General features: G+C 35.8%; 1 protein-coding gene across 1 annotated transcript in view; it reads right to left on the reverse strand.

The window, feature by feature from the left end:
- PLCZ1 (phospholipase C zeta 1) overlaps positions 1–27,320 on the reverse strand; it is a 44,174-nt gene that overhangs the window by 7,160 nt on the left and 9,694 nt on the right. Inside the window, exons 2-10 of the mRNA XM_047064872.1 lie at positions 25,196–25,427; positions 23,962–24,163; positions 19,440–19,584; positions 14,673–14,822; positions 12,035–12,119; positions 11,893–11,965; positions 10,495–10,646; positions 6,513–6,629; positions 5,030–5,202 (exon numbers count right to left, since the gene is read on the reverse strand). Of these exons, the coding sequence (XP_046920828.1) occupies positions 5,030–5,202; positions 6,513–6,629; positions 10,495–10,646; positions 11,893–11,965; positions 12,035–12,119; positions 14,673–14,822; positions 19,440–19,584; positions 23,962–24,163; positions 25,196–25,427 (1,329 nt within the window). The remainder of the gene's footprint in view (positions 1–5,029; positions 5,203–6,512; positions 6,630–10,494; positions 10,647–11,892; positions 11,966–12,034; positions 12,120–14,672; positions 14,823–19,439; positions 19,585–23,961; positions 24,164–25,195; positions 25,428–27,320) is intronic.

Consider the following 27,320-nt stretch of genomic DNA (forward strand, 5'->3'; position numbering starts at 1 on the left):
CACTAAAAATAATAATAATAATTGAATATGAGAACTGACAGAGAATTTAGAAACTATTATTCAAATAATTTTTACACTCTGATTCACAGAAGACAAATGTCAAACAGAAGACCTTTAGTGGTCAACAAGAGCACCTCTGCTTTCATCTATTGGCCTTATGCATCAGACTTTGAACTTGGAAAATGGTTGCACTGTTTTTATAAGTTCGAAAAGGGTTGACGTAATCTGAAACTCTTAATTTGAGAGATGACAAAGATTAAACCAGAAATGTTGAAATGTCTTTATCGGGGACATAAAGCAAATGGCAAAACTATGCCTTTTGAACCCTGAGTCATGCCTTCCCCAATTTGCACAAGTTATAATCACAAAGCTCCCTACGATGATCAAAGCAAGCAAGAAAGACCCACGTGACTATGGCAGCAGTTTCCTGGGAAAATCATTAATCGTGCCTGTTTTACATCATGCCACTTATGTCGCTACATGAGACCCTTCAGAAGCAAACAGGTGGCATTTGTAAACATCCATGCATACTAGCCATCTTCCATCTTCTCTTTCTCAATCAAAGAGCACATATGTTCTCTTTACTATTCTTAACTTGAAAAAGAAGTCATTCATTCAATTAACTTGCATATATTGAACATATACTTTGTGTCAGGCACTAGGGATAAGACTTGAACGAAACAGTCCTTATCCTTACAGGGCCTTCAGACAAGTGGGGGAGAAAGACAAGTACAAGTAAATAAACAATTACAGGGGTACCTTGTTTTATTGAGCTTCATTTTATTCCATTTTGCAGATATTGCATTTTTTACAAATTGAAGACTTGTGGCAATTCTGCATCGAGCAAGTCTATTGGCACCAGTTTTCCAACAGCATTTGCTCACTTCATGCTTCTGTGTCACATTTCGGTAATTCTCACTTTTAAACCTTTTTATTATTATTATATTATTATAGTGATCTGTGTTCGGTGATCTTTGATATTACTATGGTAATTATTTGGGGGTGCCACAAACCATGCCCATGTAAATCAGCAAACTAATAAATGTGTGTGTGTTCCAACTGCAGATGTGGTGGAGACAGCAAGAGAATTACAATCAGCAGTGGAGCCTGAAGATGTGATTGAATTACTCCAATCTCATGATAAAACTTGAACAGAGGGGCACCTGGGTGGCGCAGTCGGTTAAGCGTCCGACTTCAGCCAGGTCACGATCTTGCGGTCCGTGAGTTCGAGCCCCGCGTCAGGCTCTGGGCTGATGGCTCAGAGCCTGAAGCCTGTTTCCGATTCTGTGTCTCCCTCTCTCTCTGCCCCTCCCCCGTTCATGCTCTGTCTCTCTCTCTGTCCCAAAAATAAATAAACGTTGAAGGAAAAAAAAAATTAAAAAAAAAAAAAAAACTTGAACAGATAAGTCTCATCCTGGGGAAGATGCTGTGATGATTGTTGAAATGACAACAAAGGATTTAGAATATTACATCAACTTAGCTGATGGAACAGTACCACACTACCCAAATCTCCAGCAACTGCCACCCCTGATCAGTCAACAGCCATCAACATTGAGGCAAGACCCTCCACCAGCAAAAAGATTATGACTTGCTGAAAGCTCACATGATGGCTAGCATTTGTTAGCAACAAAGTATTTTTAATTAAGGTACGTACATTTTTTTAGACAGAATACTACTGCACACTTAATAGACTATAGTATAGTAGAAACATAACTTTCATATGTTCTGGGAGACCAAAAGATTCATTTGACTTGCTTTATTGCAATATTCACTTTATTGTGGTTGTCTAGAATGAAACCTGCAATATCTCTGACATATGCCTGTATAATACAATGGCTAGTATATGCATGTATAGGGTGTCATGGAAAAACAAAACTACAAAAAGAAGCGTAACTAATTTAGTGGAGGAAAAAAACTTCCAAAAATAAGTGACCCTGTAAATCTTGAAAAATAAGTGTGAAGGCAACAGGCAGGTGAAAGCTGGAAGAATAATCCAGCCAAAGGAAAAAGCATAAGCAATGCATGCAGGTAGCATGTGGACAGAAAAGGCTTCCATATGGTTACAGAAAAAGCTACAAGACTGGAAGTGGTGAGAAGTGGGGCTGGAGAATTAGGCTAAGCCCCAACTAAGAAAGCAAGCAGGAAGCATAAAGAAATATTAAGTAGGCATAATGAGATTAGTACGGGGCACAAACTCTCTGGGCCACTTGTGGAAGATGGGTCAGGAGGACTGAGACAGGCTAAGTGAAAACCCCTTAGAAGGTCAAAGGAATAAATGTGATGACAGGTAACAAATTCTTTTTAAAAAAAAAGTAGCATATGGCATCAGATCAAGAGATTGGATAAGGAAGATATTTCGAAGTAGGATCAGTGAAATTTAGAGATGGATTGAACACAGTAATTGATAAAGATGTGGAAAGAGAGGAATGGTTCCCAATTTTGTAGGCTGAGTTAATTGACACAATGAATTCGACTAAGTTCATTGACCTTTAAAGAAAATAAGATTGGACCAGGCAGGGGTGTTCAGCCTTTAATATTTTTAAGTTTGACAGAACAGGGATTAAACAGGTAAGGATGCTAAGTAGGGTATTTAAAATATTCCTTTACATTCCAGAAATGAAGTCAAATTAAAGATTTGGGCATTGTTGGCAGTTGAAACCACGAATGTATGTAAAAGGATACAAGGAGAATAGCTTGAGATGAGGATTAAGAAAAAGCCTTAGCAATATAAATATTTCAGAGCTGGGTAGAGGAAGAGGAGCCCACAAATGTGAACAAGAAAGAATCATTTGAGACGGAGACAGGTAGGAAGAGATAGGAAAGCCCCAGCACAGTAAGCAGATTTGTGAGGGATAGATCACAAAGCGGCTGATTCATCCCTTTCTCTCACCGGAACAGCAATGACAATTACTAGACTAGGTGTTTAGAACAATGCAGACTTTCGCATTTTTTCATTCATGCAAAAAGGCAACAGGGAGACCTTGGTTCAGATGTAGAAAGAGATTGAAATACCACCCACCTATTGAGGTGAAGAGATCAACAGAAATTTAAAAGGCATTAAAGGAAATCCACGGAAGTTAAAATATTAATGTATACTTTCCAGCTAACACCATAACGAAAAAGTAAAAGAAAAATTTACTAATCTTTTAAATTGTTGTATTAAAAAATACAAAAAGAATGCCAAAGTTATATTTGCAAAGGCAGTTTAATGGACAATATTTTGCTGGATCCTAGAAAGAGTGCCAACTAATTGATTTGGGGCTGCATCGGTACGGAAGGCAGTTTCTACCTAGCTACCGTATGCCCTTACTTTAGAGTCTCAGAATCCCTAACAACCAAGAAAAAAGTCAGCTACATACTTTGGCACTATACTACTATATAGTCTATATATAGCTACTGTATATATATATTTGCTGCCACTATCTGCTGCAGTGGCCAGGATCATTTCTGTCTCATTCAATTTTGCTATACTCTCTTTCCACCTCCATCTCTGGAAAACGGCAACATCTCTTAAGTTTCCATTCTCAGCTGGGACAAAAAGGCTAGGGCCTGAAGTGGATGAAAATAGTCCCCCAAGCCCCGTGACAACAGGACCGTAGAGGAAGGAGCCAAGGGAGGAAGACTTATGGGGGCATGCCTTCTGGGTGATAGCATTTCCTGCACTCTGACAGCCAGGGAACCAGAGAAGGCAAGCTCTTATCAGCCAGCACAGCCAACACACTCCGGAGTGAGAACAGGAGACACAAAAAACCTGATGGGGTGAGGGGTGGCGCTAGGTGGCTCAGTTGATTAAGGGTCCTACTCTTGACTTCAGCTCAGGTCATGATCTCATGATTCATGAGATCGATCCCTGCATTGGGCTCTGTGCTGACAGCACCAAGCTTGGTTGGGATTCTCTCTCTGCTCCTCCCCCACTGAGCACACATGTGTGCGCACTCTCTCTCAAAGTAAATAAAATAAACTTAAAAAAAAAAAAAAAAGAACCTGAGATGATTCACATGGTTCTAGGAGCAACTAGTTAATTAAAGACAGGAACTAAAGCGCCCTACCCACCCAATTTGTTGCAAACCACAGGTGCAGATACAATCTAAAATAGAATTGCTTATAACTAAATGGACAGAAAAAGCTAGGGGCTTTTCAGATGATTCAGTGACATTTAAAAAAGGAAATAAATATAGCACTTTGGTTATAGAAGAATAAGAAAGTTTTCAAAAAAGTCTATACTAATGGAAACAATAAATTTTAGACAACTACTTTTACTCCCAATAAAACGACACAGACTATATAATAAAACAAAAGATGAAATAACAAGACAGGAGTCAGGAGGAAAGGGTGCTGGCTAGGATACAGACAGAAATAAAAAGGAAGCAGTGTGAGGTAAATAAAAATTAGAGGGGAAGAAACCGATGATGCAGAAGAAAAATTCACATCTACATTAGAATCAGTAAAGAATAAAATCAGATATGGAGGAAAATCAAAGGCAGAAAAAAAAAAGTGAGTTGACAGGAATTAGTACATATGCGGGCAGATACTCATGAACAGCGTATGGATACTTTTGGTTTCTAAGTACTAACCAAACACTATTCAGAGACAAGGGGCAAAACTTCTGAGCTGTGGAAGTCTAAATCTGGAGATTAATGAAAAGCAAGGTGCTCCTAAAATCTTTTAGTAAAATTCTGTGAAGTTAAGGAGGAAGAGAGTAGCATATCCACAGGGTAACTAGTGGGCTGAACTCAGACTTCTCTATCACATTATTAAATGCCTAAAGACGATGGAATAAAAAAAACTTTGGCGAGAAGAAGCTTTCAGCGTCAATATTTCTATTCACAAGCAGGGTAATCATTCATGCCAGAAGTCAACAGAAAGATTTTCAGATACAGAATGGTGCTGAAATACCACTCCTTTTTAATATCTAAAAAGATCAACTGAAATTTAAAGGACGTTAAAGGAAATTAGTAGAACTCAAAATATTAATGCATACTCTCCAGCTTATACAATAACCATAAAAAGTAAAAGCTATTAATCTTACCCTTATTGTAAGTGTAACTGGATCACTCTGGTTTGGTGGTTTATTCGGATTAAACTGTGTTTTAATATCTCTTAGGAACTGTGGTTTCAAAATATATCCAGAACCACCATTATCCAAAAATTTCCCATTTTGAAGATCCATAGGCAGACCAGGTGTCTGGAAATTTAAGGCCACTGTGAGCAAAAAGTATTTTGATATTGTCAGGAAGTAGAGGGTACAATTAAATAAACACAGTTAAAAGATATACTGAAACCTAATCATGGATTTTATATCTCTAAACATTTTAAGAGCAAGCATCATTAGCCAGAATAATTCCTGATTTTTAAGCATTTCTTCCTGCCATGTGTATGTTAATTTACGAAGGTGAGTTTCAAAGTTCACTTTTTAAATTATAACTTTGATTTAAAAATCAAGCTGGCATACAATATAAATTATAGAATAGCAATGTACAGATCAGATGACATTCAGGAAATACAAGAATAGAGAAAATCGGCACACTAGGTGCCAGAAGAAAAGACACCAAATATATTATAAACTTTCAGGTCCAAAGGGATACTGTTATCACTTAAAGAGAAAGGGAAAAACAGGCAGAGCAATAATTGCTGTTAAAATATAAAAATACATCCGGGCACCTAGGTGGCTCAGACGGTTATGCGTCTGACTTCGGCTCAGGTCACGATCTCACAGTCTGTGGGTTTGAGCCCCACATTGGGCTCTGTGCTGATAGCTCAGAGCCTGGAGCCCACTTCGGATTCTGTCTCCCTCTCTCTCTCTGCCCTTCCCCAGCTCTCACTCTCTCTCTCTCTCTCTCAGAAATAAACAATAAAAAAAAATTTAATAAAAAATAAAAATAAAAATACATCCATATAGGCTGGTAATACCATCCTCTCTCTCCCCAACATCCCCTCACCCACCAATCCTAACCCCACTCTTCCCCTCTCTCCACAAACCTATGAGCCTTGCTGCAATCCAGGAGCAGAGGGCTTTACACCTGGTACCTTCTGACTGGTTAGTGCCTGTGTGATAACAGCTAATCAATTTGGAATAAGGAAAGTCTGGTAAAGACAAATAACAAAGCTATGCAATCTCATTCACTTTTCAGTACTGTGAATGTAGAACTGGTGTAAAGCATAAAAGGTAGAAGTCACTTGATTTAAAGAAGCCCTTAGCAAATCTTTCAAGCAAAGAAGTTGATATTCACTGTCCTCTGACATCCATTTTTATTTCTTTTTTCTCTTCCTACCTCTCCCATGCTAACTCTTCATGAATTTAACTTCCATGTGCCTAATTCTCACTTAGATTTACCCTCTCTGACCCATTTAGGAATAACTTCAGCTCTTGAAACCAATGATTCATCATTATTGCCTGACCCCAAAACACCCAGGGTCAAAAAATCTACTCGGGAAGTTCTTTTCATAAGTCGTTCATTAATTCATAAAATGAATTTATTATCTTCTTTTTGCCAAAACTCAGTGTAACATACCCATTTGACAACCTATATTCCAAAATTCTTGAGGATTAAAATTAGAGGAGTCTGTTCTTGTTGCTTTGGGATAAATTCTGGTAATGAACCTCCTGGTGTGAAGAACAAACTCGTGGGCTAAAAAAATATAAGAACATCATGAGAGATTTCAGATAAACTAAATAAACTGCTATGCCTCTCTATGTTATAGAATCCTAGAATTGTTTCAGTACTTTTGGTATGTATTATTTAGGCAAAAATATTTGCAATTCATGGAAATCAAAATAAATCCAGGTCTTTGACGGTGCAATTCACTCTTATTGAGAAACTAATAATTTTTATTCGACAATTTTATGTATACTAAGCATTCACTTGAGAAAAAAATTATTAAATAATATATTTCATTTTTTCACATCCAAATTAATTTCTTTGATGTAAGAATATATAAAAATCCCAAATAAAATGCATCCATTTTTTAAAACAAACTTGTATCTTTCTTCATTTTGTCTTTTTTTTACATTGGTTTTCACATTAGGGCAGAATCACATGTAAGTCACATAAAGAGACATAATGCCATCCAAATTAACCCAGCTGAATAGTCAACAGATTCTCAGCATTGAAAGGGACCTTAAAGTTATTCAATTCAGCTGCCAACCCTAACCACCACAGCATCTTCCCTCAAATTCCTTCAATGTCTGTTTGCATGTCTCCACTGAAAGAGAACCTGCTACCTCCCAATACAGCAGTCCTCCCTTATTTGTGGTTTTGCTTTCCACAGTCTCAGTTACCCACAGTCAACCAAGGTCCGAGGCAGATCATCCTACTTCTGACAAATCACCAGTCACTAGTACCCTAACACTGCATCACAACACCTGCATCATCCACCTCATCTCATCTCATCTCATCACGTGGGCATATTACTATCTCACATCATCACAAGAAGGGTGAGTACAGTACAATAAGGTATTTTGAGAGAGACCCCATTCACATAACTTTTATTATAGTATGTAATAGTTATTCTATTTCATTGTTAGTTATTGTTGTTAATCTCTGTGCCTCCTTATAAACTCAACTTTATCATAGAAATATATGTACAGGACAAAACATAGCATATATAGGGTTGAGTACTCCACAGCATCAGGTATCCAGTGTGCATCTTGGAATGTATCTCCCATGGATGAGGGAGACTACCGTAGTTCTGACTATTTCAAATGTTTTCCTTACTGAGATAAGGTCTATACTTAGAGTTCACGCACACGTATGCACAAACACCCACACACACCACACACACAGTTCATTTGTTTCTCTCTATTTATGTTTCTACTTACATATTTTTATAAGCTTATATATATGTACATATTCTATTTAAATCACTTGAGATTCAAAACTAATTTATGCCCTTTACAATTGGACATCTTTGAATTTTTTAACACAGTTTCGTGTTTCTTCGAGGCTTTTATTCTTTCATTAAGCAGATCCTGTTCCCACAACCAGTCCTGCTAATATGGTGACCAGGATTAGGAGAAATGCTTATTGCCTATGGCCCACTACCTTTGATAGTCAAACTAGAATAGAATCATTGTCAAGTTAAAAATTATAATTACTGAAGTTAATAATAATTAACTTCATCAGCTCTCAATTTTAGAAGTTACACACTCCTTGAGAGAAAGTTTATTTTGAAGCTACTCATGTATAAATACATCATGTATGTCCAACTATCATGATCCCTTATCCAGCCCTAAACAAGATGTTTATCTTTTGGTAAAATCTATACTCTTCTGGATCTTAATTTTGCCTATCTACAAAGTGATAAAGATGAATGATCACCAAAGACCCTTAACGTAATATCATCTTGTTACTTCTGAAATTGAGTTTTAAAAATTAAACATACTATGTTATTATACATGCAATTTATGTTCATTTTAAATAAATGAGAAAATCAAATAAGAAAAAATAAAAAATAAAACTATATATAATCTCATCACTCAATTAAAAACCAGGTAACTTCTTAGTATATATCTTTTCACTCTATTGTCATATGTATATTCTTATTTTTTATTTAATCATATTATTTGTTCCCTTTTATAAACTTCCATTTTTTACTTAAAAATAGTATGAAAAATAAATAATTCCATTTCAGTAATATTCACCTACTACATTATTTTTAAATGATTAAAATGTCTCCACTCATATGAAAAGTTGTTTCTGATTTTTCTGCATTATAAATTTAGTGACATTTAAGTTTTTAATAATGATGGACATTCTTGGAGCATACCTTTGCCCCAGAATTAATTATTTATTACTGGATTTTGGTGGAAGAAAAATGCTCTATACTCTTTCCGAAGAGACGGTGATGCTAAACTTTATGACTCGACTCAGAACTTCCCAGTCCTTATCAAAGTTTGAGCAGGTGGCTAACACAATGAGAGTGAGAGAATTAGAACTACTTTTGCTGTGCGCTGAGGTCTTTCCCCTTGAACAACAAAAACCATCCAATAGTTTGAAAGAATAGAGGCTAGCAAAGTAGGTCATTCAAATTTAAACCCTGTTAACAACACTCACAGGAAGAAATATATTTTATATGACACCCAACACACAATATACACACATAATTGTTTCATTATGTTTCCCACTTACTTATATTGCATCTCTTCTATTCAAGTCTATTCTATTCTATTAACTGTGGTTCAGCCCTACTGAATTTATTTCAGACACAATCTACAGTTAAAAACAAGCAAACAAAAGGACCTAAAATACCTAGAGACAGTTTGAAGAGATGAGCTGAAGTATACCTCAAAACACTTTGGGCACTGGTGGCCAGCCCAAAGAGGTTAACCAAGAAATATACCAGAATCTGTATTTCCAAATAGCCAACAGCTTTTTTGAGTCAGTTGCAGGTGCTGATATTCCTGTCATGGTGTTTCTACACAAGATGGTAGATTGTATTTTTTAAGAAGGATTTGGAGAGTCACCTGACTGCTGAGTTAATTGCTTATCCCTTTTTACTTTTTTTTTTTTAATTTTTACTTTTGAGAAAGCGTGAGAGGGAGAGGGGCAAAGAGAGAGGGACAGAGGATCCGAAGCAGGCTCCAAACCAACAGCAGAGAGACTGATGCTGTGCGCGAACCATGGTTTCACGACCTGAGCTGAAGTCAGATGCTTCACCTACTGAGCCACCCAGGTGCCCTGTCCATCCCTTTTTTAGCTGAGGTTATTCCCCAACCATACAAGTCTAACAAAAGGGTAAGGTCTGCTTCCCATCCTCTTTCCAAGACCTTGCATCTTGGCTCTAGCAAACAGAATCCTCCAACTCAGGTTATGAGTCAGAAGACAGTTAAAAGAAGCCATGCAGACCTGCGGCACCACTGCAGACGTGCCAGGACAGTATGCACTCTGTACAGCCGTCTGGTAGCCTGCCCTGGATGCACGTCCTCACTCTCCTTCACCTGGGACATACAGGTTCTAGGTTTATTTCATTGTCTATCTTAGGTGCCTGCTGAGTCTACACAGTTCACTGTGGCTCTGTGCTCTCTACCATGAGACTTCCTCATGTCCCTACAGGAAGTCTCACCTTTGCACTGCTATCAAAGACATCCTTCAAAAACACATAGGGGATGGTGTGACTCCTGAGACTTCAATCTTCTCCTGCTTGCCTTTGATTCTAAGACAAAGTTCACTTCCTTGTAATTTGGTTCTGCCTACCTCTTCAACCTTGTCACTCACGGCTTTCCTCCAGTAACTGCTCACCAGAGCTCTCCCTACAAAAATGTCCATGCTGGACATTGCCAAACAAAATTTCATGACTTAAAAAAATTAATTAAACAAATTCTGTGAAATAAAACTTCATGTGACCTGAGGCAGATAGCCTCTTTTTAAATTGCATTAAATATGTTGAAAGCTTATGAGAATACCGTTTTTATAAATGTCGTTGACCAATCTTGACATTTTAGCAGTGAATAAAAGTTGTTTAAACACTTCATCTGTTTCAATCATAAGAATTTACCTCTCAGCTTTAAAAGTTTTCGGGCTTCTGTCTCCCCAATAGAATTACTTTCATTAAATTGCTGATACAGTCTTGAATGCTGAAAGCTTCTGAACTTCTCAGCTTTGGTATAAATGACAAGATCAGATAGGGCCAGAGCCACCTTTACCTTTGTGGTATAAAAAAAAAATGCAGCAATTTCATATTTTTGTACGAATCATTTGAAAAATGCCTTTTCCAATAAAGAAAATACGCTTTCAGATCAATTATATCAGTCTTTTCATAATAATATCTCCTCAAAAACCATCTGGATTGCATCAATGTGATTATTTTTCATGATGATAGTATTTAATGTTAACATGAGACAGCCTATAATCTAAAATCTCAACTAACGTAGTAAATATTGAAGATAACAATGATCACTATTTCTTTTTTCCCAAAGATCTGTTTATGAATTTGACAACTTTAGGTTATTTATTCATGAGTAAGTGTATTTCCAGTGTGATCTAACACTTGTGAATAACTTCTGTTGTATAATATACAGCTGCTCTTTGACAGCTCAGCATCTATCTCCTCTACACATCTGTTAACCCCTTCCCAAGTTTTGTTTTGGGAAAACATTCCTTGCTCAAGCTCAATCCACATGCTTAAGTATTGACAATATGGCTCGGACCTGGCTAATCACAGCTTTGCATTCCCCTGCAATAGCACCTGACTCAGGGATGTGCACATCGCTGGATCATAGCCAATGCACAAAAAAAAAAAAAATGTGCTTGGTCATCTGAGAGATAAATAGGTCTTCCATTGGATTTGAGCCTGAAAGCATATAAAGCTAGAGCTTTGTAAAGTCTTGCACCAATGTGGAGAAAGTAGGTCCAAAGTTGGAAAAAAGTCCATTCTGTGGACTTAAGTTGAGACACCATACCATGTCATTCCTAAAATTCAAAGACTTTTCCCTGCACTTTTCTTGATGTGGGCCAATTAATTAATTCACATTTTACTTAAACCAGCTGAGTTAGTTTTAGGTCACTTGCAACTCAAGATAACTTCTTTTGTCATGTTAATTTGCATACTTATAAGACTGTATATTATTACAGTGGTTTTCTTGACTCTGACAGTATAGTCTCCTTGAGGGCAGAAATATTGGGTTGTTTGCATTTTGTACAGTGCACAATGCCTACTACCTAAAAATGCATAATATTTGGCCATAGAACAAATTAAAAACAGCTAATGCAGGAAAAGAGATAACTTTAAAATTTTCTTTTCCGATAATTTTTTTCCAAACAAGTTTTAAATGATAGACTAGAATTTTTATAAGGAAGAAAAAGATTTTTCCCTCTAAAAAATTTTTTTAATTCTCCACCAATAAGAAAATAAGACAACTTTTCCATCACTTGTAAGATTTTCACAAAGTGTCATCTTACCTTCCTTTTCTTGAAAAGTGGTAATCCAGCTACGCTTATTATCTCATCTTCCTTTCCTGGATTGTCTTCTGATCCAATCAATGTTTCTGATCCTTTGATTTCATCTTGATATATCTCTTCAAATTCCTCTACCTGACCATGCTTATTAGAACCTTTCCTTTCATGGGTTTCCCTTAAGGTTCCTATTTTCTTGTTCCTAACTAATACTTTGAATTTTAATACCTACAGAAACAATTTGAAAGACAGATATGATTACACATTTACAGGGAAGTTTGTATTTTAACAGTCATTGAAAAGTCTCCATGTTTTCAATTAGCCCACAGTAATAAAATACATAAGAACTCCATCTTTATCCATACCCCTATAGAAATACCCTGATAAAAACCAGTGATATTATAGTGTTGACCCAAATTCACCCCAAAATAAGCCTGCTATGATTTGGGACTTACTGTAGCTCCCTTTCTTTTATATATTCCACAAATTGCTACTCTTTTTAAAAACTGGCACACATGAAAATTGTATGTTTCTACACATATCACATATATTTATATGTAATTTATATATATTATATTTATGTCTAATATTTTATATGTTATGTTTATATATATGTTAAAATACTTGCAATGCTACAAAAGTTAGAATGTTACAACTTCTGGTAGTAAATGCTTCCGATCATTACTGTTATCCAATATTAAAAAATATTAAATGAGATCAGGTATTCAGAAATGTCTATTGTGATGTTTGACACCTAAAATAGACTAAATTTAAGGTAAATATTTGTAAATCTTCTTCATATTTCAACTGTATTTCCCCACATGCATCTTCAACTTAATATTTCCATCAAAACTAGGAGCATAGCAAAATTCCCCATCAGGGTCCCTCATTCTAAGTCCTAAGACTTCCAATTCCTTTCTTTCCCTTAGTTATTCCTACCCTTTTCAGCCATTAATTAACTCATCAACATACTTATCAAATGTCTGCTATGTTTTATATATAATGCTGCAGGAATCCGGGGTATGAAGTAAAGTTCTTTTCTTCAAGGAGCTTTAATTTGTCTCTTCCCTTTGTTATCCTCAGGTACCCACTCAAATTATTTCCATCATCTTGGGCCTTCTCTCTAATACAATGGTCCCTACATTACTCTCTAATGTGGAGTTTACCAAAGTGCACTATGCAATCGCATGCATCAAAAGCATCACCCTGGAGTGCTTGTTAAGGGAGCAGATTCCTGGGGTCTACTGCAAAATTAGAGAATGAGAATATTGCGTTGTGGGAATAGAATTATGCCTTTTTAACAAGTCTCCAGGCAATTCTTTTGTACACCAACGACTGAGTAAGGTATGAGAAAATTACCATTATCTCTAATTCCTCATTTACCCTTTGGAGAGCATCTCTTTACTTTAGCATAGGAGCAAAAACATTAACAAAAACTACATATGTGGATGCTAAGAAGTTGATTTATAAATAATAGGATAAAGGATTCCATTTCTAGAAATCTAAAAATTGTTACAGGTTTCCTGAATTAGACCATTAGATTAAACCTTAGATTACATCTTTATTAAACTTTTAGATACTATATTTCCACACTTGGCACAAGGTCTTTAATATCTCTTTCTTGTCACAATTGAACACATGTAGTCTGTGAACATTCTATGGAGTGAAAGAGTCAGTGTTTCCATCTGTTCAATTGTTTCTGTCCATCTCATTCTTATCATGAGTCCTATACTTCTAGTCACCAGTGTTACAACACTTTCATCTTTAAATTTTCTACTCATATAAATAAAATAAGGAAAAATATTTTTAAAAATTCAAATATGACACAAATACTGTTCTACATCTAAAATGATGACACGTCAAAACTAAATTATTGTTAGACAATACTATCATGTAAAAGAAAAAATGTTTATCACCCGATGACATTTGAGGTGAGGAGAGTAGGCTGGCAGAGGAAACTAAAAAGAACTGGTCAGAGAAAAATGAGGAAAACCTAAAATACGTGGCATTATGGAAGAAAGTGTTTCAAGGAAAGGAAGAAGGCTTCCCATGATTGAATGTCACGAAGGAAACAAGGCAGATGGTGATGCAAGAGCTCTGTTAGAATTTACCAGTAGGAAAGTCTCTGAGGACAATGAGATACTTACTGAGGTGCAGGTGGAAGAGGAAGCTGGGTTGTGAGGAGATGAGAAAGTGGAAATTTGGGTTGAGACAAATAATAAAGAGATAGCTGAAGAGAGATCAAAACCATGAGGCTAGAATGGGGTTGTTTTTTTAAACCAAGGACTTGAGTATGCTTAATTGAAAATGGAAAGGGGCCCATAAGAGACAGGGAAACTGAAAAAAGCAGATTAAAAAACAAAACAAAACAAAACAAAACAAAACAAAACAAAACAAAACCTCCCATCCAGATGCTAAGGAATTAGACACAAGCTCTATTTACAACCCAAATTTTTGCCCCATTCTGAGCCTTTGCCTATAAAACCTACCAAATCCCTGTGGCCCAATATTAACTGACTTGAAACTTTGGACTCATGGGGCTAGGACACACAATAAAAATGTGAGTTTTTATGTTTATCTCCATATATTCTCTTTCTCAAAATATATTTACCTAAATGCTCACGGGAACATTTCCCAGGCAAAACATTGCAAAGACACACCCCTATAATGGCTCAAGGCTAAGAATTTTCATTGATCTCTAACCCAGTTTTATGGATCAACAATCATAGTGACATGCTTTTTCTTTTTTGATTAACCTGAGCTTCTCAGACAAAATGTTACCTCTGGTGAAGGTAGTTTGTCTGGAAAATCATCAAGCATATCAGAAAGCAAGGCATCTCCAAAAACAGACTGCAAAGTGTCTGCCATCACTTCTTGTTGGGAAGGGGAGCAGTGATTTTCTAAAGAGAGCACCACTGGGTAGTCAGATGTCTAAAAAATTAACCATTACTATGGTTACTGATCAGAACTCCTCAATGATTGTAATGCAATTAACAAGCAATTAATCTATCTTAAAACTTACATTCAACGTTCTGTACCTTTGCAAAATAAGTATTCTTTAAACTGAAAGTACTTTTGAGTTTGACATAACAGGGAACATTAAATCTGTATAAAAAGGAAGATTGTTACTGTTTATAGTAGAAATATAGGCAACAACGGAAGCACCCAACAGTTGGTACTTGTTTAAATAAATTATGCCACATCTCCTTAAAGGAATGATACAAACCTGGTAAGAAGGAGGTAGTGCTATATATACTGCTATAGGAAGTTATCTATAATATAGTCTTACGAGGAAAAATACAAGTTGCTGAAGAGTAAAATTCTACACGTTAATATTTGAAGCATATATATGTTTGCTTATCATATATATATTTATTTCTATATTTTTTAATTCTAATTTTTTAATGTTTTCATTTCTTTTTGAAGGATAGAGAGAGACAGAGCATGAGCAGGGGAGGAGCAGAGAAAGAGGGAGACACAGAATTCAAAGCAGGCTCCAGGCTCTAAGCTGTCAGCACAGAGCCTGATGCGGGGCTCGAACCCACAAACTGGGAGATCATGACCTGAGCCAAAGCCAGACACACAACTGACTGAGTCACCCAGGCACCCCTCGATATTTTTAAATGTGAAGGGAAAAGTTTAACACCAGTAAGTAGAGGAAACTTAATTTTCTACTTTTTTAGTTTTAAATTCTACAATCAAAACTCATTGCTTTATAATTAGAAACAAAGATAAGGATATAATAATAAAGAGAATCTATTAAGTAAAGATTACTTTACAAAGAGATTTTCAGCCTATATAATTACTAGGGCACAAATTTACCAATTTGTAAACAAGCCAAGGACTTGCAAGGTCCTTGCATTATCACAGAGTTTTGAATAGGACATTATGCTTGTTTAATGTCTGAGTATATTAGTAGCTTGTGGCTACTATAGCAATTTACCAAAAACTTGGTTGCCTGAAACAATGGAAATTTAGTCTTTCACAATTCTTGGGGCCACAATTTTAAAATCTGCTTCACCAGCTAAAATCAAGGCAGGAGAAGGCTCTAAGGGAGATCTATTCTTTGCCTTTTACAGCTTCTGGTGGTTGGTGGTTCTATTCCTTTACTGTGGCCATATCACTCCCATCTCTGCCCCTCATCTTCATATCATCTCCTCCTCTGTATGGCATTAGAGCCTACCCAGCTCAACCAGGATAATCTCCTCATCTCTAGGTCCTTGATTTCATCAAATTTGCAAAGACTCTTTTTCCAAATAAAATAACATTTACAGGATCCAGGAATTAGGACTTTTGTGGGCACTTATTCAACCTACTATCATAACCTCATACCTATTCCCATATACACTGACTCTATCTAACATCAAGAGAACAGTGTAAAAAATTTTCCCAAATATAAAAAGTGATTTTAAAACTAGGCAAAGTGATGCCCTAGCAGAGAGGTTTTTCAATTAGCCCTGACTGCACTAACTGGGGAGAGTTGATCTTTTTTTTTGGGGGGGGGGGTCTTCTGTGGTCCTTGGATCCACCTTCAGGGAAGGCCCTCTTGTTTTTTATCCTCGGCCACATTTTTTCTTTTTTTCTTTTTTTAAGTTTATTTATTTATTTTGAGAAAGCAGAGGAGGGGGGAGAGAAAGAAAGAGAGAGAAAGAGAGAGAGAGAGAGAGAGAGAGAGAGAGAGAGAGAGAGTATCTCAAGCAGGCTCCACGGTGTCAGCATAGAGCCCGATGCAGAGCTTGAACTCACAAACCATGAGATCATGACCTGAGCTGAAACCAAGAGTCAGACGTTAACCAATTGAGCCACCCAGGTGCCCCATATCCTTGGCCACATCTAAAGTAGGTGTTGAGGAATTTGCTTTCCTTAATGTCAGGCAACTTTTGCAGCTCACTTCTTGACCAAGAGTTGTTTTAAGGCTCACCTAAGAGTCAGAGTTGTGTTTTATTTTGTTCTGTTGTATTGTGTTGTGTTTTTGGCAATGTAATTCCCTTAAAAATTTAGACTTCTTATATGCTTGCTTCTAGTAAGTTACAGTTGCCAGCAACTGTACCCAAAGTTCTTACCTCATCATAATTATCAAATCTATTTTATCTTACTGCTCTCTCTTCCCCAAATTAATGGTGACTATCTCAAGTAGAAAATTGAAGCTTCATTCTAACCTTTGCTGCAAAAATGAGTCACCCTGTTCAACTGAGAAGTCTCATTGAGTGTGGCTCAAAGCTTTTTTTTTTTTTCATTCCATCTTTTTCTCTTCGAGTCTTAAAAACCGTAGGGGTTTCCATCCTTGTGAGGCCTTTGAATTTTAAGATTGCCTCTATTTCCTCAGTTACCCACCCTGAATGAAGTGAGAGGGTCTGCTATGCAAATATTTGGGAAGAGTATTTCAGATAAAGGGAATAGGAGTTGCAAGGGCCCTGAGATGTGTCTGGAGAAGAGTAAGGAAGCTAGCATGGCCATGTGCATAAGGGAGAGATGAGTAGAAGTTGGAGGTAAAACAGGTTAAACGTGGCTTTTAGTTTGTATTTTGAGTGGGACTGAAGGTTTTGAGAAGCGGAATGACATTATTTGACTTACCAAAAAGTCACTCTGACTGAAACATTAAGATGAAACTGCAGGGGGACAGGGAAAAAAGCAGGAACATTGGATAAGAAGCCACTGCAATAATGCAAGTGAGAGGCGATGTCAGTTATTCAGCACAGTGACAGTGAGAATGGGGGGGAGGGGTTAAACTCAGTGTATATTTTGAAAATAGACCCAAGAGGATTTGCTAAAGAACTTATTTAAGGATTGGAGAGAAATGAGGGGAGGAGGATTAAAGTTGACAACAACAATTTAGGCTTGAACTCAGGAGTTAGCAGTAACTGAGATGGGGAAGACCATGGGAGGAAGAGGAAGATCTGGGGTCAGTTCTAAAAATGTTCTGTTAAATATGCAAGTGGAGATGTCAAACATGTACATGTCTATATTGTATGGAGTTCAAGGGAGAAATTGGGGTAGAGGTATAAATTTAGAAATCATCAGAGAATTTAGAAATCATAAGAGAATCAATGCCATATATCAATGTTTTATACTAAAAATAGAAATGTTCCATATTTTATATGAATACTTTGCACATTTTTAGTATTTTGCACTCTCAAATAATAAGGCAGTTGATTTAAATTTGTGATTTTTAAGTTATGTTTATATTTATAGATAATGTATTGACCTTCTGAGAACTTTAGGTTTATCAAATTCTAAGTTTTAATTTCTTAGATATGCACTGTTTAAGTACTCAGTATGATTTTGTTAAATCTCTTCAATGGCACAGCAATTGAAGTACTTAAGAAAGACACAAATATTCTAACTTTATAAAAATAATTTAAAATACCTAAAGGTGCTTAATTAGCCATGTTTGTAAATAAAACCAAGTCTTATTTAAAATTGAGTGATTGTGGGCACCTGGGTGGCTCAGTTGGCTGAGCGTCCAACTTTGGCTCAGGTCATGATCTCACGGTTCATGAGTTCGAGCCTCGCGTCGGGCTCTGTGCTGAGAGCTCGGAGCCTGGAGCCTGCTTCGGATTCTGTGTCTCCCTCTCTCTCTACCCCATCCCCACTCATGCTCTGTCTCTCTCTGTCTTAAAAATAAACAAAACATTAAAAAAATTAAAAAATATAAATAAATAAAATAATAAAATTGAGTGATTATTAAAACCCATTCATTCCTACTCAATTTATAGACTAATTTATTTGTAGGCTGAATTTAGAAGTGCTCAGAAGAACTAGATCTTTGAATCCATAACTTTAATAAATCCAACAATAATTTTAAAACCCCAAATAAACTTCTAAGCATACTTTGCTTGGGGTCCCTGGGTGGCTCAGTCGGTTAAGTGTCCAACTTCAGCTCAGGTCATGATCTCATGGTTTAGGGGATCAAGCCCCATATCGGGCTCTCTGCTGTCAGCGCATAGCCCCCTTCAGATCCTCTGTCTCTCTCTCTCTCTGCCTCTCCCTTGCTTGTGTGCATGCTCTCTCTCTCTCTCAAAAAAAATAAGCTTTAAAAAAAAACATTCTTTGCTGTATGAATAGCTGCCATCATAGTCATAAAAAATGTCAACAATCTGTATAATACATTTTTGACACATTTTATCTCATGTATTGAAAGTAAGGTAATTGAATATTGGTAAAATATTTACTATTATATAGACCAGTATTTCTCAACATTTTTTGCCTGTAACTCAACTCATGGTAAGAAATATATTTTACATTGTGACACAATACACACACACACACACACACACACACACAATATATATATATATAATTATATAATATATATATAATTATATAATATATATATAATATGTAATTAAACAAAAAATTTCCTGAAACATGCATCTTACTACCTGAGATTAACTTCAGTAAATCTACCTTTAACTATATACTACAAAAATCATAACACACAATTTGAAATATCACTGATCTAAACTAAGGCCAAGCATTATAGGATTTTGAAGCAAGTAAATTATATCGTGTTTAGATAACTATAATTTAACAAAGATACGCACGTACTAAGAATGCATATTTGTGTATTGCTTGGATAACTGTTTTAAACAAAAGCTTGCTGGTGAGTGTATAACCATGGTATACAACAGGTTCATTTTGTGATCCATCCCAGCAGTCAATTTCCAGACAACGGCATCCTTTCACAAGGGCACTAACAAAATTTAAACAAAATAAATGGTCAATTCTGGATCATTAAAAATACATACCACAGTATGAAAAATCACAAGGACTATTTGTGATTTTGCAATAAATGCAGAACTGAATCCATAATAAAGACAAGTTGTTGTGTTAAACTGAACACACTTTTCTTCTTATTTTCTGTGAGCACAGCCTGAGATGGAAGCGATATGTACCAACCCCAGTTCCAGCACCATCAGGATGGTGCGACGTGTAGTGCTGTTGACTCTGAATCCTCCAATTTCTCCCTATTCCTTACACTCTAATTTCTACAAGGGCAGGAACTAAAATTTCAGTCTCAAAAAAATGTTTGTTATATATAGTTCACTATCGATAAACATTTATTGTGTTTTTAGCAAGAAAAAAAGGGGAATTATAGGGATGTAAGAAGAAACATGGAAGGCAGACAGAGTGATCTCCTAAAATACAATCTTGGAAGAGAGACTGAATGAAAAGAAGGCTGACCTGAGACCCAGGATCTTAGAATAGATAGCCATGGGTCAGGGAGTAGATCAAAGAAATCCCCTGCCATACATGGAGATATTTTTCTCATAGAAAACCAAGTTAACACTTGTTTTCCAAGAAGAATATTGGGTTATCCCCCTGTCTCTTGTCCAGTGGTCTTCAGTAAGGAATTTTGTAAGGAATTCAGGAGGAATTTTGCCTCCTAGGAGACATTTGGCAATGTCTGGAGACACTTTTGGGCCACAACTTGGAATGGAAAGGAGATTTGCAACTGACATCTAGTGGATAGAAGCCAGGGTTACTGCTAAACATTTTACCATGCACAGAAACAGCCCCCACAGCAAAGAATGATCTGACCTCAAATATGAAGACCTGAAAAACCCTTACCTCAGCTATAACAGAAGGGAGTGTGGTCCCAGCACCAAATACTTGATACAGAATCAACAGTTCTTACAAACAGAAATATAGAGTATCAGAGACCATATGAGAAAATAGACCTTTTCAATTTAATACTTCTTTGGGGGGTCAAATTTAGTCTATTTTCAAAGTAGATGACGTGAGAAATATTTACGTAGGAGTGTTAACTGAGAAAAACTAAAGCAATTATGACCCCAAAGTCCAGGTGTTGAATTAAAAACATAGAGACCTTATGCTCCTCGGGAATAATATAGACAAAAGATGGAGGTAATCTGAGGAAGTAGAGGATTAGAGGGGAAGAAAATTTGCAAATCTCATCTATATTTTCTGAAACAATGGAAAATATAAAATTAAATAATTAATAAATTATTTCTTGAGGTTTAAGACCACTTTGGTTTTACTTTTTAAGTGCACATGGCTTTATTCACGTCTATAGTGATGCACTGTAATGGAAAATTTCAGAGTTTTGTTAGTCTGCTTGTCCTTGTGTTGGAGAAATGACCTAGAATGTTCTTCTAAGAAAATCATATTTACCTATAGATATTTCCATGGGTGAATAAGGTGACTGTCTAATTTTACATACAAGTCCTCAATTGGGCTGTATTTGTAGAATTCAAAATGAATGTGTTTCTCATCTTGTGGATTTACTTATGTATTTAGATTTTAAATTGGAGAAGAAGCAATATCTATTTGTAAACTCTATTAATTGCCATTTAAAAATGTTTGCATTATTTGGTTGATTGGCAAAGTAAATTGTCTTGCCCTTTTTATCACTACAGCATATCAGTACTCTGGGCTGCTACCAGAGAATAAACGCTCTGCTGGGAAAACAAAAAATTACCAAAAACAAAATTGTGAAAGAAAACTTTTCATGAAGGACAACCTGACTAATACTGGTTCTCGCTACTTCTCTACATAACTTCAATTTTTTATCCTTAGATCAAGCCAAACTTTACCAAATTGCTTATTTCAAGTACATGGTTTGGTCCCCAGCAAAAATGATTTGAGTGGATTGCACTGTGTCAGGCCGACTCCTTTTATTCAGAGGCACAAAAAAGGAAGTTGTGTCTTCCCCAGTGGTGTTGTGGAAGCCACATTCTACTATTTCACACTGAGTGCCCTTTTTAGAAATGAATAATAGAAATTTTTCTGTCACTCAGTAAAAAAATATTCCATTTCAATAAGTTTAAGGGGCTTTTCATGGATTATACTATAAGGCAGTTAATGCTAGTTTTCCTTTTTTAGAGATGAAGAAGTTGAGACTCAAAGAGGTTGTATCTGTCATAATTAACAGAGGAATGAAAGAGAGGAAAGATCAGCATTACATTATACCACCTCTGATGAATGGAGAAATTTTGAAAAACTTGCATTCTAAGACTGTATCTTTCACAAGTGGGTAAACAAACAGAGGAAAAAATACAATTAAATTTAAATTTAAATGTTTAGTTGGGTGAAACATTTTCTTCATTCAAAAGTAAATTTTCTGCATTTCTAAATCAACGTGATTAAAATGCATATTTTCTGTTTTAAAAAATAAAGTAATTAAGTGTGAGTAGAAATTTCTGTAATGAAAGTATAGCTATGATTTCTTATAGATTTTTAAATGGATAATTTCTAAGCTTGTGGATTTATGTGTTTTCTTTTTTCAACTGGAGAAGCTATGTTTATTTGTAAATTTGATATTATCATGGAATTATAAGATACCTTTTCTATCCATGTTTTCCTTAATTATGTCAACCAGTCACATAGCTTTGAATATCATCTATATGATGATGACTTCCAATTTTATTTTTCTAGTCTGGATATTTCTTCCAAGTCCCAGACACATATGCTTAACTGACTGTCTGACCTAGCCACTTTTTCAAATGTTTCTTTCTTTCTTTCTATTTGAGAGAGAGGAAGAGATCATGAATGGGGGAGGCACAGAGAGAAAGGGAGAGAGAGAATTCCAAGCAGGCTCTACACTGCCAGCCCCAATGTGAGGCTTGAAATGGGGCTTGAACTCAGGAACCAGGAGATCATGACCTGAGCCAAAATCAAGAGTCGGAAGCTTAACCGACTGAGCCACCCAGGCACCCCCAACCTAGCCAATTGATAATGAATTGGTATCTCAGCTGAATGTGGAAACTACTGCATTCTTGCTTTTGCCTCACACCCTACAACAGCTTCCTCATGCTTCACTATCTCTGTCGATAGTATCACCATGTGCTAAGTCATCAGGCCAAAATCTTGACTGTACTCTCTTTCCCTCACACCTCTCTTCAAATCACCTGATAAGTCTTCGTGGCTCTGCCTTCTTAAAATATTTCAAATTCAACCACTGATCTCAACACCTGCCTCATGAATTCATCTTCTAAATAACCATCACCACCTGCACCATTACAATATCTTCCCCAATCATCTTTTATCTCCACTTTTGCACCATCAGTCTTTCCTGTGCAGTAAAAAGTAAATAAATTATGACATTGTTTTAAGGAAAACCTCTCCAATTGCTTCCCAATACCACTGGAATAAAATCCAGTCTCCCTTCCGTGGCCTCAAAGGCTCTCATAAACTAGTCCTGTCTACTTCCTCAAACTCATCTCTCTTCATTCTCCACTTGTTTCCAGACACACTTGCTTTCTCCCATTTGAACATGCTAAGCACTTACTATTTCTTCGATTTAGCATGCCCTTCCTACAAAGAATTTCTGAGGTTTCCTCTTTATCATCACTCAGACCAAACTATATCACCTCTTGAGAAGCCTTTCCTAACCCTTTAACTAAAGTAACACCCCCCACCCTGTTATGTTACCCTAGTTCACTTTCTCTGTATGACTATATCTGTTTACCTGCTTATTATGTCTATTCTCATGAACACATGAACATAGCAGCTCTGAAAATCTTGTTCACCAATGTATTCTAAGCTGGCTGACTAAATTGAAGACTGGTATTGACAGTGTGATACATTGTAGAATGCAAAATTAGAGGTGTATAATGAATTGCTTTTAAGCTATGTAAATCTATCATCTATCTATCTATCTATCTATCTATCTATCTATCATCTATAAATGCCGAAGCATATAATTTATCTATTTATGTGTTGATTTCACTTATAGCATTGTGTGTTGATGTCTGGGAATTAATTTTAACCACATTTTTGGAAATCTGAGCTGTCTTGGCTAAATAAGATAAGAAAATTCTTCTTCATATGATTTTCTATAAGAAATATCCAAATTATTCAGGAAACCTCGGGCCAATAACCAGGCAGAGGAGGTCAACAGACAGAATTAGAAGGAAAATGAATGATACTAAAACACAGAATAATTATATAGCCACCCAAAGGATGGCTCTCCAAGAGATGCACAAATCAAAATTTCTTTTTCCTATGTTTTTGTACAACATGCAAGCCTACTTTCACTGTGAATTACCACTTATTGGAAATTCCAAGTGTTTTAAGATGTAATGGTTATAAAAATAAAAATAAATACCTTACATATCCCCAAAGGTCACTTGGTCCCAGTAACTGGTCAGATATCAAGTAGGTATTATGTGAACTTGAAATAAAATAATCATTTAGTGGTTGAGTCATATCTTGGTAAACTCTTCCACAATCAGGTTTAAATATTAGACATTCAGATGAACCCATGTATCTTATAAAACCTTCAAATGACATCCGATGTGCTCTCTTAACTATAAAAAATAAAAGGATGCAGAAATAATGTTAACTGTATAAAAATTACATCTCACTTATTCAATAGTAAAGCATATTTCTAAAATATTTAAAATTAATAATGATACTATTTCTAATTTTACTGTAGAAACAAATTTTTTTTTCTAATGAGTACCCTTAGTTGTTCTATATCAACATTCAAGTAGAGAGTATATTATTTAATCTCTGATTTTTAATATTTTAAAAATACATACAAGAAAATACATATATCATAGGCCAATGAAATTCCATAAGCTAAACATCTAGAAAACCAGCACCCAGCTCAAAGAACAAAACATTGCAGAACCCCAGAAGTCTGCCTCCTGCTAATTTTTTACTCTCTCCCCACTAACTCAAGTGTATTCAGTGGTCTGGCCACTGATCACCTAGATTAGTTTTCTCTGATACATTATTAGCTTAGATGGCCATTTAGTTTAGACCAGATGATTATATTCAAAAGTGAAGGAAGAGCAAACAAAATTTAATGTTTATGAAATGTTGTAGACAATTACGTGTATAGACAATGGAGAAAGTAGTAATTTTGTAATATTTTATTCATTTCCTAGAATAGTTTTCACTTAGCTAATTTAATATTTCTATATATTTTCAATAATGTAATGTATGAAAGTAGAAAACTGCCTATTACTTGGTTTTCCTCTTATTAATGAAAGTGAACATGCTTTCTTTCATTACAGTACACATAACAGAATTTCATCCTGCTTTCCAGGCCTAAGCTCATTTCTGAACACTTACGAGATATACTGAAGCAGTTAAAAAAAAAAAAAAGAAGAAGAAGAAGCTGGACAATGAGGTAGGAAAGAATGTAATTGTTTACACAATGTAGTTTCCTAAAAGCTTTAGATACAGTCTATAAAATATAGAAATAAAACTGCCAATATTTTATTTTATCGAGAACAAATTTGACCCATTCAAAAATTTGAATTTGAGAACTGTAATTCATAAAAAGTACATTGCATTTAAATATTTGATAAAACTTTGAAATGCAAGCATACCTTCTTCAATAGGCTCATATTTCTGAATGATCTCAAAAGCAATATTTTGACTCATGTCAAGTATATACTGTTCTTGTATCAAAAATTGGAGCAGGTTTTTTTCAACAAGAAATTTCTGGTTACCAGAATACGTGTTGAAAATCTCAACAATTTCTTCTCTGTGCGCAATAATTCGATAAATTGATCTAAATTCTTCTATGGTGATTCTTCCTTGCTTCAGCCTGTCATTATCCTACTAAAAAAAATGACTGGTGGGCTCACATGGTGAATATAAAAAACACAAAATAAATGAGTTAGAGTATTTGTATAATATATAAAACAACTAATATGTGAAGGAAGATGAATCTTACATTGGATTCACATCTCAAATAAAATCTATAAAACTGCATGAAATGACACCAAAGTGAAAAATCACCACCTAAAACCCAGTAGCCACATTGGGAATGGAAAAAGGTGTGGGAAATCACCAGGATTCTAGGTTGTCTTTCAATTATACATTTCATTTTTCTCTTCCACTCTTCTTCAGTACCTTCTTAAAACCAGACAGTATGTAATCTCATGCCACAGGTATGTGTACACATCAGAGTAAATCAGACATTCAAGGTCACCGTAAGCTACAGAAACTCCAATAGTGGCGGTAATACCACAGTAAATGCAGTAGTTATGTATCTTAAGGAAGTGGAATGTACATAATCACTGAAGAATTGGGGGCAGGGACAAACAAGTTAGGTTCCAATAAGAAAGAGTGGATTCACCTGGCTCTTCTGGAAAATTCATGTTTGAACTTTATGAGACAGAGACAAAGTGGGCTGGGTCCAGTTACTAAAAGTAACAGAAACACTGTGAGGTTTCTGAGTAGCAAAATGACTAGCAGAAGTAAAAGCTTAGAATGATTAGTTTGCATAACCAATTGGAAGAGATAGAACTGTAAGATGGATCAGAGAAGATGCAATCCAGGCAGGAGGTGGTGAGTAGAAACAAAAGAACTGGTATCAGCAAAATTATGAACAGAGAAGTCAGAAGGACTCAACTTATTAAATTTTACATGCATGAGAGAGAGAAGTCAGGAATGTCTAGAATCAGGGAGAGTTAGAATAAAAACTAGTAGAATCATTTACAAAAAAAAAATGGGAGGTATAGGAAGTATACCTTAGAAGGAAATTTAATTTCAAAAGAGGCTATTTATTGACATTCTTTCTCATTACATTGTAAAGAGCTTGAGTACAAGGAACATGTGTTGAAGGGCCATTGTAATGTGGTGAAATCTGACAATTTGTAAGTAGAAGGAGCTAACATTACATTCCTAGCTCCAAAATAGATGGGAACTTGGGACATATAAATTAAACTCTCTGAGCTTCATAATCTTCATCTGCATAGTGGGGATAGCACTACCTATGTCATCAAATTGCTGTGAGGACTGGAGATACATTAAATGGTAGCTGCAAATATCAATGTATGGTTATATTTTATCAAGTTCTGCTTCCCTCACATCATCCAGCCTAGTGTTTCCTCTTTTGCACTTGTGCCTATAAAATGAATCCCCAGGGTACAACAGGGGGTAAACATGCTGGAAATGATCTATTCATTTCTTCAGCAAAATTTCAGTAGTAGACCAGTTTGATATGAGGGATCCAAGAGGCAGTCGGAGCTGGGAATCAAACAGGAAGAGCACCAGTTCAGTTCACAAAGGAACATTAATCCATGTGTACGAAGCAACTTGCAGAAGGAGGGACTGAAATAAAGCCCCAGGTGGGAATGAGATGGAGATAAGTTTGAGAGAAAGGCTGGGATCTATGGTTGTCAAATTGGGCCCAGAGCTCATTAAAATAGCTCCTTAAAATTATGTAATCTTAGAGTAATTCATATTATCAATTTATCTTAGTTGACTAAAAGATTCGACTTACTATTTTTAAATTCTGGATTTTGAAGTCTACATAAGTCAATGTTATAGAATTAAATTTACTTTATTTTAGCCCCATCCCACTCATAATTTGTTATAAGATCTTTAACAAGCCCATAAAAACCAAAGTGCGCCCATAATTCCTGAAAATTTTGTTATATAAAATTGTATAAATTAAAAATTACAGTCCTACTAAATAGCAGTGTAAAATAAAATACATTATCC

Source organism: Lynx rufus, unplaced genomic scaffold (genome assembly GCF_022079265.1).
Source record: "Lynx rufus isolate CCGP_SWC_20201006 ecotype Redwood Valley unplaced genomic scaffold, mLynRuf1.p SCAF_7, whole genome shotgun sequence".
NCBI lineage: Eukaryota > Metazoa > Chordata > Mammalia > Carnivora > Felidae > Lynx > Lynx rufus.